This window comes from Electrona antarctica (assembly GCF_951216825.1).
Source record: "Electrona antarctica genome assembly, chromosome: 14".
In the NCBI taxonomy this organism is placed as follows: Eukaryota; Metazoa; Chordata; class Actinopteri; order Myctophiformes; family Myctophidae; genus Electrona; species Electrona antarctica.
The window spans coordinates 8,299,640-8,312,554 of NC_136795.1; the positions used below are offsets into that span (position 1 = coordinate 8,299,640).

At 47.0% G+C, this 12,915-nt stretch overlaps 1 protein-coding gene across 1 annotated transcript in view; it reads left to right on the forward strand.

The window, feature by feature from the left end:
* grin2aa (glutamate receptor, ionotropic, N-methyl D-aspartate 2A, a) overlaps positions 1–12,915 on the forward strand; it is a 292,852-nt gene that overhangs the window by 151,356 nt on the left and 128,581 nt on the right. Inside the window, exon 3 of the mRNA XM_079519794.1 lies at positions 1,787–1,953. Coding sequence (XP_079375920.1) covers positions 1,787–1,953 — 167 coding nt within the window. The remainder of the gene's footprint in view (positions 1–1,786; positions 1,954–12,915) is intronic.

The window sequence follows — 12,915 nt, forward strand, 5'->3', positions numbered from 1 at the left end:
GCTTAGAGTAGTAACCTGTGGGGCTGGGTAAATGTACTGTATTTTTTTATTTATTTTTATTCTCTTTGTGATGTACTGTCTTACCTTGTGGGCCACGAGCCTGTAATAAAGTTTATAATTACAAGAGGGTTTCGCAAGAGCAGTGAAAATATAGCAGATATACAGTACAAGCTCACAATGTGAGGCACTGATCGTCTATTTTCACCTTTTTGAGTGGTGCACATCACCGCTCCAATGCCTGTCGGTATGTACGTGTGTACGTTTTCAATATGAACAACTGCAATAGAGCGTCGCAGTCCCGCCCCCTACCATGGACCAGGAAATGATTCTCCGTTCATTTTCCTCATAGACATTTCAGAAAGTATTTATTTAAAGACGTTTACGCCGTGGACAAAGCAGAATAAAACGGCAGGTTACAACACTTTTTTTGTTGTTTTTCTTCTTTGTAATTATTTGTTTGGTCCAAAATATTGTTTGTGTTGTCATGAGTTGTCACGACTCGAGTTGGCTTTGTCCGCGGCGTAACCGTCTTTAAATAAATACTTTTTGAAATGTCTATGGGAAAAATGCATTGGGATTAATTTCCTGGTCCATGGTAGGGGGCGGGACTGCGACGCTCTATACCGCACGTGTTTTGTTTTGTTTGTTTTTCTTAGTTTTGTTTTAGGCCCAGAAGTAAGTCAACAACAATGCTTGACTCCTTGCTGCCCTATGCGCCAGCCGGCGTAATGGGGATAAGTAATGCTTGACTCCAAGGCAAGTCAATATGAGACGAGGAATGGTTTGAATATAGAATGTTTCCTCCCGACAGTGACAGTATTTGTGGTTGTATTGCGTTGGTCAGGTCTTCCCGTATCCCTGTTTATTACACAACTATTGCTTTTGTGTTTGGTTTGTGCGTGCGTGCGTGCGTGCGTGCGTGCGTGCGTGCGTGCGTGCGTGCGTGCGTGCGTGCGTGCGTGCGTGCGCGCGTGTGTGTGCGTGTGCGCACGTCCGAACGTGTATTGCAGACAGTAGCTGCCAGTGCACATACACACTGCACCTTGCGTTTAAAGACTACAATGAATCACGTGAACTGAACTCGTCCCGAGTAAACCCGCCGGGTCAATTTGTCCGTGTGTAATGGCCGCGTTCCGCTCTGTCCAAGTCTCTGCCCCGCTGCAGCAGAATTAAGTGGCCAATGATTCCCAGTCAGGTTTAATGGACTGGATATGAGCGATTTGGATTGAATCTAACCTCTCGTTGCTAGCAGAACCGGGCCTATGTCGCCGTGCCCAAGCCATCTGTGCTGCTCCCATCCAATTTGGGTCTAATTTAATTGTTCTGTGGACGGACCCCCCCCCCATCCATATATCTCACCCTTCCTTCCTTCCTTCCTCCCCTGTGTGAGAGGCTGCTTGGTATGCTCTGGGCGCTCTGTCGTGTGTGTGTGTGTGTGTGTGTGTGTGTGTGTGTGTGTGTGTGTGTGTGTGTGTGTGTGTGTGTGTGTGTGTGTGCGTGTGCGTGTGCGTGCACGCTGTGCACAGGTTCCTCTGTTTTTGTGTGGAGGTGTGTGTGCGTACATGTGTGTCTAGTTTGTGCATTTACAATGTTGTGGATACCGGATTGTCGCTGTGTGTGTGTGTGTGTGTGTGCGTGCACACGCTTACGTGCGGGCATGTTTGCGTACTTGTGCACATGTGCGTAATATTGGTGCAACCGTTGGTGAAATTGCAGCTGACGTTTTGATATCTCGGAGACGACCTCTAATAACCTCAACCCCTCTCCCTCCCGTGATGTTTTTCAGGACGTGAAGTCGACGTTCTTCCAGTTCGGGGCCTCCATCCAGCAGGAGGCGCTGTTGATGCTGAGCATCATGGAGGAGTACGACTGGCACATCTTCTCCATCGTCACCTCCAAGTTCCCCGGATACCTGGACTTCATCAACGTCCTCAAGACCACTGTCGACAACAGGTACGCTCATGGTTAGATGTACTGTAATCTAGACCACTGTCCACAACAGGTACGCTCATTAGATGTAATCTAGACCACTGTCAACAACAGGTACGCTCATGGTTAGATGTACTGTAATCTAGACCACTGTCCACAACAGGTACGCTCATTAGATGTAATCTAGACCACTGTCGACAACAGGTACGCTCATTAGATGTAATCTAGACCACTGTCGACAACCGGTACGCTCATTAGATGTAATCTAGACCACTGTCGACAACAGGTACGCTCGCTCATCACAGTTAGACCTGAAGCCGATTCAAGTTATTTTTTCTGTGCTCAGCCCTTTTCATATCAAGGACCCCCAGAATGATCTGTATTTGGCTGCATGCGGACACCCATCTGACCGATAGAAGCCGCTATATCGCACTGGGCTACATAGTTGTTTAATTGAAAATACCATAGAGAGGTTTATGTGCTGACAAAAGATGACACTGATGCAGAAAAGCAAATAAAACACATGTTAAAAATTCCAAAGGGTTTCATTAGCATTGAGGCATATATATACTGTAAGCCATGCACCAAATGGACTCATAATGGATTATGAAGCATCAACTAACGATGGAAAACGTATTAATCCAAAGAAAATAAATACAAAATAAATCAATTCTCTCCAAAAACAGATGTTATCAAAAGTAACTCAAGTCCATAAAAGACAGAGAGTCACACACCTGACAGAATCGCAGGGCTTTCTCACACGATGCTAAGATGACCCTATGATATTATTCTTTTAATATTATTCTTTTATTCGGCGGCGGTGGCTCAGGGGTAGAGTGCCTGGATGGTAACCGCAAGGCTGCCAGTTCGAACCCGGGCTCCGCCAGAGTTACTGTCGAAGTGTCCTTGAGCAAGACACTGAACCCCTAATTGCTCCCGATGTGCTAGTTGGTGCCTTGCATGGTTTCCACTGCCATTGGTGTATGAATGGGTGAATGTAATGCACAATCTATGTAAATAGATATATAGCCTTGGATAAAGGCGCTATATAAATGCACCATTTACCATTTATTCTCAATAGAATACATACTTTGGTGACTCGGGGGATGACAGAGTGACTTCAGGACTTTGGTACTCACTGGGTTGCCTAATGGGTGCAGCCATGCAGTCGGTGGGCCACCCCAGCCCTTTGTGCGGCCCCTGGGATGCATATGATGGAGCCACACGCACATAGCAGCCCCCTGGGAATGCATATGATGGAGCCACACGCACATAGCAGCCCCCTGGGAATGCATATGATGGAGCCACACGCACATAGCAGCCCCCTGGGAATGCATATGATGGAGCCACACGCACATAGCAGCCCCCTGGGAATGCATATGATGGAGCCACACGCACATAGCAGCCCCCTGGGAATGCATATGATGGAGCCACACGCACATAACAGCCCCCTGGGAATGCATATGATGGAGCCACACGCACATAACAGCCCCCTGGGAATGCATATGATGGAGCCACACGCACATAGCAGCCCCCTGGGGATGCATATGATGGAGCCAAACGCACATAGCAGCCCCCTGGGATGCATATGATGGAGCCACACGCACATAACAGCCCCCTGGGAATGCATATGATGGAGCCACACGCACATAGCAGCCCCCTCGAATGCATATGATGGAGCCAAACGCACATAGCAGCCCCCTCGAATGCATATGATGGAGCCACACGCACATAGCAGCCCCCTCGAATGCATATGATGGAGCCACACGCACATAGCAGCCCCCTGGAATGCATATGATGGGAGCCACACGCACATAGCAGCCCCCTGGGAATGCATATGATGGAGCCACACGCACATAACAGCCCCCTGGGAATGCATATGATGGAGCCACACGCACATAGCAGCCCCCTGGGAATGCATATGATGGAGCCACACGCACATAGCAGCCCCCTGGGAATGCATATGATGGAGCCACACGCACATAGCAGCCCCCTGGGAATGCATATGATGGAGCCACACGCACATAGCAGCCCCCTGGGAATGCATATGATGGAGCCAAACGCACATAGCAGCCCCCTCGAATGCATATGATGGAGCCACACGCACATAGCAGCCCCCTGGGAATGCATATGATGGAGCCACACGCACATAACAGCCCCCTGGGAATGCATATGATGGAGCCACACGCACATAGCAGCCCCCTGGGAATGCATATGATGGAGCCACACGCACATAGCAGCCCCCTGGGAATGCATATGATGGAGCCAAACGCACATAGCAGCCCCCTGGGAATGCATATGATGGAGCCACACGCACATAGCAGCCCCCTGGGAATGCATATGATGGAGCCACACGCACATAACAGCCCCCTGGGAATGCATATGATGGAGCCAAACGCACATAACAGCCCCCTGGGAATGCATATGATGGAGCCAAACGCACATAACAGCCCCCTCGAATGCACACAGTTGGAGGCCATCGATATTGTCCTTTTCTTTTTGCTGAGTTTTGCGTGATCTGCGCAAAAGGACAGTTAACCCATTTTGGGCGGGAACCCCTTTTTGGTGTTTTAAACATTATTTTATAATTTAGCTATTGAAAAATAGCAGATCTACAAGCTCATAGCGCGCCACCGAGTGGCGCGCTACGAGCTTGTAGGTCTGCTATTTTTGAAAAATCGTGAAAATATTTATTTCAGAAAACTGGAGGATTTAGAAGGATTTTTTTAAATGTTGAGGTCAGGCCTAAATGGGTCAAATGATAAGGGACAATATCGGTGGCACCCAACTGTATGATGGAGCCAAATGCACATAACAGCCCCCTCGAATGCACACAGCATGCAAACAGAAACCATTCAGCATGAACTGACAGAAGTGTCCCCAGGGGTGCTGTGGATCGGTGGTGCAACATAGGTGGTCTAGTACGTATTAAAAGGACCTGACTTGGCATTGCACTTGGTGTGCCCTTTTTGTCCTTCTACAGACACCAATTCCCTCATTGAAACTATCGGCGATCGACAAGTTCACCACACATCGCAACAAGCCGCGTTGTGAGCTTGTAGATCTCAATGTCCCCCCAATTATATAGGGATGCTATAGAGAGTATGCGCATGCTTAAAGTGAATGGCACATCGAGTGGCAAATCGAGTGGCAAAGCAACAGGCAAAGTGAGTTTAACATCGTTTAATGTTGTTTAATGCAATCAGATATGACTTTTCTGTGTGGATGTATGGGCTGTCAAGGCCAGAAAGTAGTTTTTTGCCACTCAGTAGGCGTTCCTGCATAACTTCCTGGTTTGATGATGATGTCACGCGCATACCCTCTATAGGGCTCAAGTGGTTAAGAAAGAGGCAAACTATTATTTGGGCTGTTCTCTCCTCTGCTCTGTTCACCCGTTACCAATCGGTTACCAGGAGGTGCACAGCGACCCATTGGTGTGGTTTGAGCCAGTTGAATCACTTGGGTCGACTTGGTCGACATATCACACCGCTGGGACGAACGCTAAAACCCTCTCGTCCATGTCTTGACCCTTTGGTGTGGTTTGGGCTTAGGACGTGATAAAAAAAAAACTATAACACACGTCCATAAGATATGCAAATACATACACACAGTTCAAATACATACACACAGTTCAAATACATACACACAGTTCAAATACATACACACAGTTCAAATACATACACACAGTTCAAATACATACACACAGTTCAAATACATACACACAGTTCCATCAAAGGTAGAGTGGGAACCATGTAATCCTTTTTCTTTCTTTCTTTCTTCCTTTTTTCCTTTTTTTTTTTACCTCCTTTGCTTCCCCGCAGCTTTCTAAATTGCCTGTCTGTCCCGTAGTCAAATTAATCACAAAAGAGGATAATGCTGCCAACTGTCGCACTCAGATTTCATTCATGACACGCAATGTGGGCCCTGCGTGACACTCAATGCTTAAATATCAAAGGTATCAGTCATGATTACCATCTTAGGTAACACACACCCAAACAGCGTGTCTGCTTAAATGACAGCCCAGTGCTTTTAAAAAGACACTCTAGTCTCTCCCTCACTGGCACCCATGTCTTCACTGGCACCCCCAATCCTTTTCACTGACACCCATGTCTTCACTGGCACCCCCAATCCTTTTCACTGACACCCATGTCTTCACTGGCACCCCCAATCCTTTTCACTGACACCCATGTCTTCACTGGCACCCCCAATCCTTTTCACTGACACCCATGTCTTCACTGGCACCCCCAATCCTTTTCACTGACACCCATGTCTTCACTGGCACCCGATCCATTTCACTGACACCCATGTCTTCACTGGCACCCCCAATCCTTTTCACTGACACCCATGTCTTCACTGGCACCCCCAATCCTTTTCACTGACACCCATGTCTTCACTGGCACCCCCAATCCTTTTCACTGACACCCATGTCTTCACTGGCACCCCAATCCTTTTCACTGACACCCATGTCTTCACTGGCACCCCAATCCTTTTCACTGACACCCATGTCTTCACTGGCACCCCCAATCCTTTTCACTGACACCCATGTCTTCACTGGCACCCCCAATCCTTTTCACTGACACCCATGTCTTCACTGGCACCCCCAATCCTTTTCACTGACACCCATGTCTTCACTGGCACCCCCAATCCTTTTCACTGACACCCATGTCTTCACTGGCACCCCCAATCCATTTCACTGACACCCATGTCTTCACTGGCACCCCCAATCCTTTTCACTGACACCCATGTCTTCACTGGCACCCCCAATCCATTTCACTGACACCCATGTCTTCACTGGCACCCCCAATCCTTTTCACTGACACCCATGTCTTCACTGGCACCCCCAATCCTTTTCACTGACACCCATGTCTTCACTGGCACCCCCAATCCTTTTCACTGACACCCATGTCTTCACTGGCACCCCCAATCCATTTCACTGACACCCATGTCTTCACTGGCACCCCCAATCCTTTTCACTGACACCCATGTCTTCACTGGCACCCCCAATCCTTTTCACTGACACCCATGTCCTATTGCTATCGGGTGGAAACCCTGTACAGTTGGGTGCCACCGATATTGTCCCTTATCATTTGACCCATTTAGGCCTGACCTCAACATTTAAAAAAATCCTTCTAAATCCTCCAGTTTTCTGAAATAAATATTTTCACGATTTGTAAAAAATAGCAGATCTACAAGCTCGTAGCGCGCCACTCGGTGGCGCGCTATGAGCTTGTAGATCTGCTATTTTTCAATAGCTAAATTATAACATAATGTTTAAAACACCAAAAGGGGTTCCCGCCCAAAATGGGTTAACTGTCCTTTTGCGCAGATCACGCAAACGTCAGCAAAAAGAAAAGGACAATATCGATGGCCTCCAACTGTATGTTCCTTTCTTATTATCATTTTAAAACCATCTAACAATAGTTAAAATAGCCGATCTACAAGCTCACAGCGCCTCACATTTTCTCTTTTTTTTTTTTACCACTTACCTTTGCCGTCTTCCATTTGAGCCAGCATGTCCGAATGTCAGCTGTTCCATTGCATGCTGATTGCATAGTGCTCAACGAAGGGAAGTGGCTTGAATGTTTCATCAGAAGGCTCTGATCCGCTCCGCCCACAGACCATTACCGCTGGAAGGCTCCGGTCCCGCCCCGCGGGGCTTCGCGGTCAAACACATAGTCATTTTGGGGTCCGTGACATGAAAAGGTTTTTAAAAAAAGCACTGCCCTATAGTGCTCCTAACAGACACCCTGCTCTCCATCAGTGACACCTCGGACAGGCCCTGGTTCCATCAGTGACACCTCGGACAGGCCCTGGTTCCATCGGTTCAGTGACACCTCGGACAGGCCCTGGTTCCATCGGTTCATCAGTGACACCTCGGACAGGCCCTGGTTCCATCGGTTCATCAGTGACACCTCGGACAGGCCCTGGTTCCATCGGTTCACTCTAAATGAAAGTAGATAACAGGGGAGTTTATCACACAGTGAGATCGGGGCCATTCTCCAGCCCGGCGGTAATGGAGCAGCTTCTCAGACAAGATGAAAGACCGATTCAAGGGGAGTAAAATTCGACCAAAACGTCAAATTAAAGATATATGTGTGGCACTGTCGGTATCTTGGCCGGCATTGATGTCTGAACCGCTGATATACAGTATACCGACGCCTATGCAGTAGAAAGAAGTTTTTTTTCCATACTTCTCTGTGCACCTTCCTATCCCCCTCCCCCAGCATAGTGCAATGAATAATGAATAAATATAAAGTGCAAAGAGTTCAAGTGTTCAGGTCAGTTCAGAGCACAAGTCAAGTCCATCTCAAGTCTGAGTGGCGATGGAGGGAGGATAGAAGGGGGTCAGGGGGGGACACCAGCAGCATTGAGGAGCCGGATAGCCGTGGGGAAAAAGCTGTTTGAGTGTCGGGCCTTCACAGTCTTTAGGGACCCAACCTCTTGCCTGAGGGAAGCGGGGGAAAATGACTGTGGCCTGGGTGTGTGGGGTCAGCCATGATCTTCCTGGCCCTCCTCAAAGCCATACTCCTAAACAGGGCAGCCAATCACCCTCTCTGCTGATCGTTTGACCCGCTGCAGCTTGGCCCTGTCCTTGGCCGCTGCAGCGGGGAGCCAAACAGTGATGGCGAGGGCGACGATGGACTCTATGATGGCAGTGTGGAAATTAACCAATAAGGTCCTTGGGAGGTGGAATTACCTCAGCTGTCTCAGAAAAAAACAATCTTTTTTGTGAGGTTGTCAATGTTTGGCCCCCACTTCAGGTCACCCTGAGGAAGCGGCAATACTCCACAGTGGCAACTGGAGTGCCTCCCAATATGGGAGGGGGAGGGGCCGGGTTCCCACTGAAGTCCACCATCAGCTCCACCATCTTGAGAGCGTTTAGCTCTAAGTTGTTCCGGGTGCACCAGGTCAGCAGCAAGTGGATCTCATCCCCCCTGGAGATGAGCCCTACCAGGGTGGTTATCGTCTGCATTAGAAGTTTGACCGATTGGTGGCTGGAGGTGCAGCAGCAAGACCTTCATAACACTGCGCAAAAAGCATGGAATACGGATGTGTATATTACAGGAAACTCCCGTTAAACTTTCCAACAAACTCCGGTAAACTCCCGAATTGTACCATCACACCTGTATATTACCGTATATTAACTGTATATGCTGCTAAACTTGAGGTTTACGGGCAAAATACAGTGCCCATAATTTGCCCGTTAACTCTTTTCACGCAGTGATAACTACGGGGGTCAGGGCGACGGGTCTGTAGTCATTTAGGCCTGTGATCCTGGTCTTTTTGGGGATAGGGATGATGGTGGAGGCTTTGAAACAGGCTGGTGCCTCACAGCAGCGCCAAGAACCAGCTGCGCTTAAGTTCCTCTGTCATTTATATCGAAAGGAAGACTCATCCCGCCCCAAACAGAGCCTGTTTGGTGAACTGGCCCATGGTTCTATAGGCTGCTAGGGAGACCCAAGAGACGGCTGAAAGACCAGTTTAAACAGCTACTCAAAAAGACCAGGATCCCTGTGGACAGATGGGAAGCCCTGGCAGTGGACCGCTGGGAGGCCCTGGCAGTGGACCGCTCAGCCTGGCGTGGCACAATAGAGCGTCGCAGTCCCGCCCCCTACCAGGGCCCAGGAAATTATTCTCTGTTCATTTTCCTGACAACAAACACAATTTTTCGGGCCAAACAAAGAATTAGAAAGTAGAAGAAAACGGCAGGTTACAACACTTTTTTTGTTGTTTGGTCCAAAATATTGTGTGTGTTGTCATGATTTGTCACGACTCGCTTAAAAGGTCTTTAAATAAATACTTTTTGAAATGTCTATGGGAAAAATGCATTGTGATTCATTTCCTGGGCCTGGCGTCGTCATGAAAGGGGGCGGGACTGCGACGCTCTATTGCCATTGGTGCTCAGAGACTTGAGACCGACCGAGCACAAGCAGCAGAGAAGAAGCGCCAGCAAAGACATCAACGTCTTATGCTGCCCCGCCCACCTCCAACACTTCCGTGCCCAGACTGCCCCCGGCTCTTCCACACACACCTTGGTCTCCACAGTCACCAGCAGGCACACAGACGGAGAGCCCAGCTAGGTCAGCTAGTCCAGAAGGAGAAGAAGTGAATGGCTGAGGAAAACGGATCCTCGTTTTACGAGGCTGCCATGATGATGATGAATATGTTACTGATGCACAGGGGGCAGCTGGTCAGCACAGAACTTCAGGATGGAGGGTGAGACAGCGCCCCGGTCCGGCCGCCTTCCGGGGGTTCTGTCTCTTAAACAGGCGGTTCACCTCTTTCTCTGAGACAGAGAGGTATGGGGGGGGGGGGGTCCTTTACACTTCCCGGCACACAGTCCACAGCGCCCTCTAGATTATCACCCTATAGCTGTTTGATTTAACGCAATATGAAATAGAAATTGCACCCTCGAAAAACTTGACTGCCCCCTTAGTCATCACACACACACACACACACACACACACACACACACACACACACACACACACACACACACACACACACACACACACACACACACACTATATTTGGGTTTCCGTCAAACCCAGAACCCCAGATTAGTGGTAGAAATCTGTTTCTCTGTAGCTCCAGGCCACCGCCAACTCAGCATGATGAGTAGCAAGGCTTGGGTGGAGGAAAGTCGTGCGGTAAATGGAAGGTGTTGTGCTCCACCTCAGAAACTCATCTCCCAGAGGTGCAGCGCATTGAGAAGCGGGGACAGACTCCCGCGCTCTGGCTGATACTGGCAATAGAGCACCGAAGTCCTGACGTCACTCGCTGATCCCCCCTGGTCCGCGGAAGTACTTTTTCTAGGGAGAATAACATGGGGTCGTTGTGGTCTAAAAATAAACAAACTGTCCTGGCGATATTGTCGGGAGGTGTCTGTATAGTTTACGACAGTCAGTCACTCATGATAGTGTCTGGTTCTAGCGAAAACTAATTCAGCAGCAGTAATATTAGTGTTTTCTCTCAGTCAGTTGATTCTTCATATCCGGCCGGAATGATTTGTATATTTTTCAATCATAGTTCTAATATGAGGCGATCTAAAATCCCCCTATGGGGATTACAAGTACATGAACCTGTGGACTTAGTGCCCTCTACCGATATTGGTGTCAGACTTCAGTGCTCTATAAGCCTCTCTGACATAATTATTTACTTACCTTCTCACTTACTTACTTACTTACTTACTTACTTACTTACTTACTTACTTACTTATATACTTACTTACTTATGTACTTACTTATGTACTTACTTATGTACTTACTTACTTACTTACTTACTTACTTACCTACTTACTTACTTACCTACGTACTTTCTTTTCAATGTATTCAAATGATTGTGATGAAAAAATATATTTTAATTCAAATGTTAGTGGTTAGGACCATCGTTTAATTGGATCAAATTAACAAATCCTCAGCGATTGATATTGAAATATTATAACTATGAATGTGATGTCTTAATCTAAACAATTAAGGCAAAAATAAATAATAGTTTCCGACTAATCATTTTGTTATGTGTGTCCCATCTCAAAAATAGCAGATCAACACTTGAGCACGGTACTCCTATCGTAAGACTAAGCACAAATCAGGCTTCAATATCTGGCGAGCCACACTTTGTTAAATGAATTTGAAATTTCAATTTAATTACGGCTGCTCTTCCGCTGCTTGCTGCTTTGGTGAAGTCGTTGGACTCTTTTTGACTGCATAAAAAAAAAGAGAAGACTTCATTGGATATGATCCTTATCTGCTGAAATCCTTTTTGGCACCCTGAATCGGGATGCCGCGCAGACGAAAAGTGGGCTGAGATGACTAGAAATAGGCTAACCGTCAAATTAAAGCCATCAGTCTGCGCTTCAACTTCATATTAGCAGCCTTTAACACCCAAAGTAATCCGATTAGAGAGGTGAAATATATCTAGAAGTGGGTCAGCGTGAAACCACTCGTACAGATACTGCCAGAGAAAGGTTGTTTTTAAAGCCCATTTTATTATATCATGTGTATTGTCTGTCGGGTGGAAACTGTTAGGCCTGTACTTTTCAGAATTCACAAACCAAAATAGCATAAATGGCCGATCTGTAGATTGACTAATTTTGCTATTTTGTGTGACAATGTAGTATGATGTAGTGGGTCATTAATTTATTCAAATATGGAGATAATTGTTTTCGCTGTCGGGAGGAAACCAAGCCAATTTTTGAGGTTTTAGATTTTTTACATAAAATGTATGCATGTTCAACAGCACTTATTTATTATGTGCTTTTACACAAACTGTCTGCTAAAACCGCTAACTCCACCACCTCTCATGCAAGAGGCAGTATTGCTTTGTTTTCAAAATATATATATAAGGTTTAATATCTTCATTTCCCGAAAAAAGATATATTTTTCATTTTCTGAAAAATTAACATTTTGGAGTTAGGTATTTTTTCTTCCCGACAGCAGAGATATTATAGAACAGTTCTCCTCTGTCACACATGCTATTGTTGTTATTCTTATGGTTAAATAATAAAGGGCGTCCAGGGGCCTCCTAATCAGCCCTCCAGATGCCACAGAACAGGACTGCGTTGACATTGTGTCATCACTAATAACAGCATCTCTCTGTAGTGCGCTGCAGAGAGGGACACGCCGAACATTATCTCCGTATCGCTGACTCCCATTGGTGGATGGGAGGCAGTCCCATGTGAATTTAATCCATCAAGACCTGAGACCAGATTCGACAAAATGTCCTCTATAAATCCTGATCAGTGGTGCACGGGTTGCTCAAACATTTTCACGTCAAGGGACCACAGAATTATCTGTATTTGGCCGGCGACCCCCATCTGAAAACATGTTGTTCCAGGGACCCCCCAGAAGCAAAGATTTGAGTTAAAAACGTTCACTGTGAAATAATAATATTCAAAGATTTGCATGCATTTTCACGATTTTTCAAAAGGCACTCGGTGCCGCACTACGAGCTTGTAGATCTGCTATTTTTCAACAGCTAAAGTTT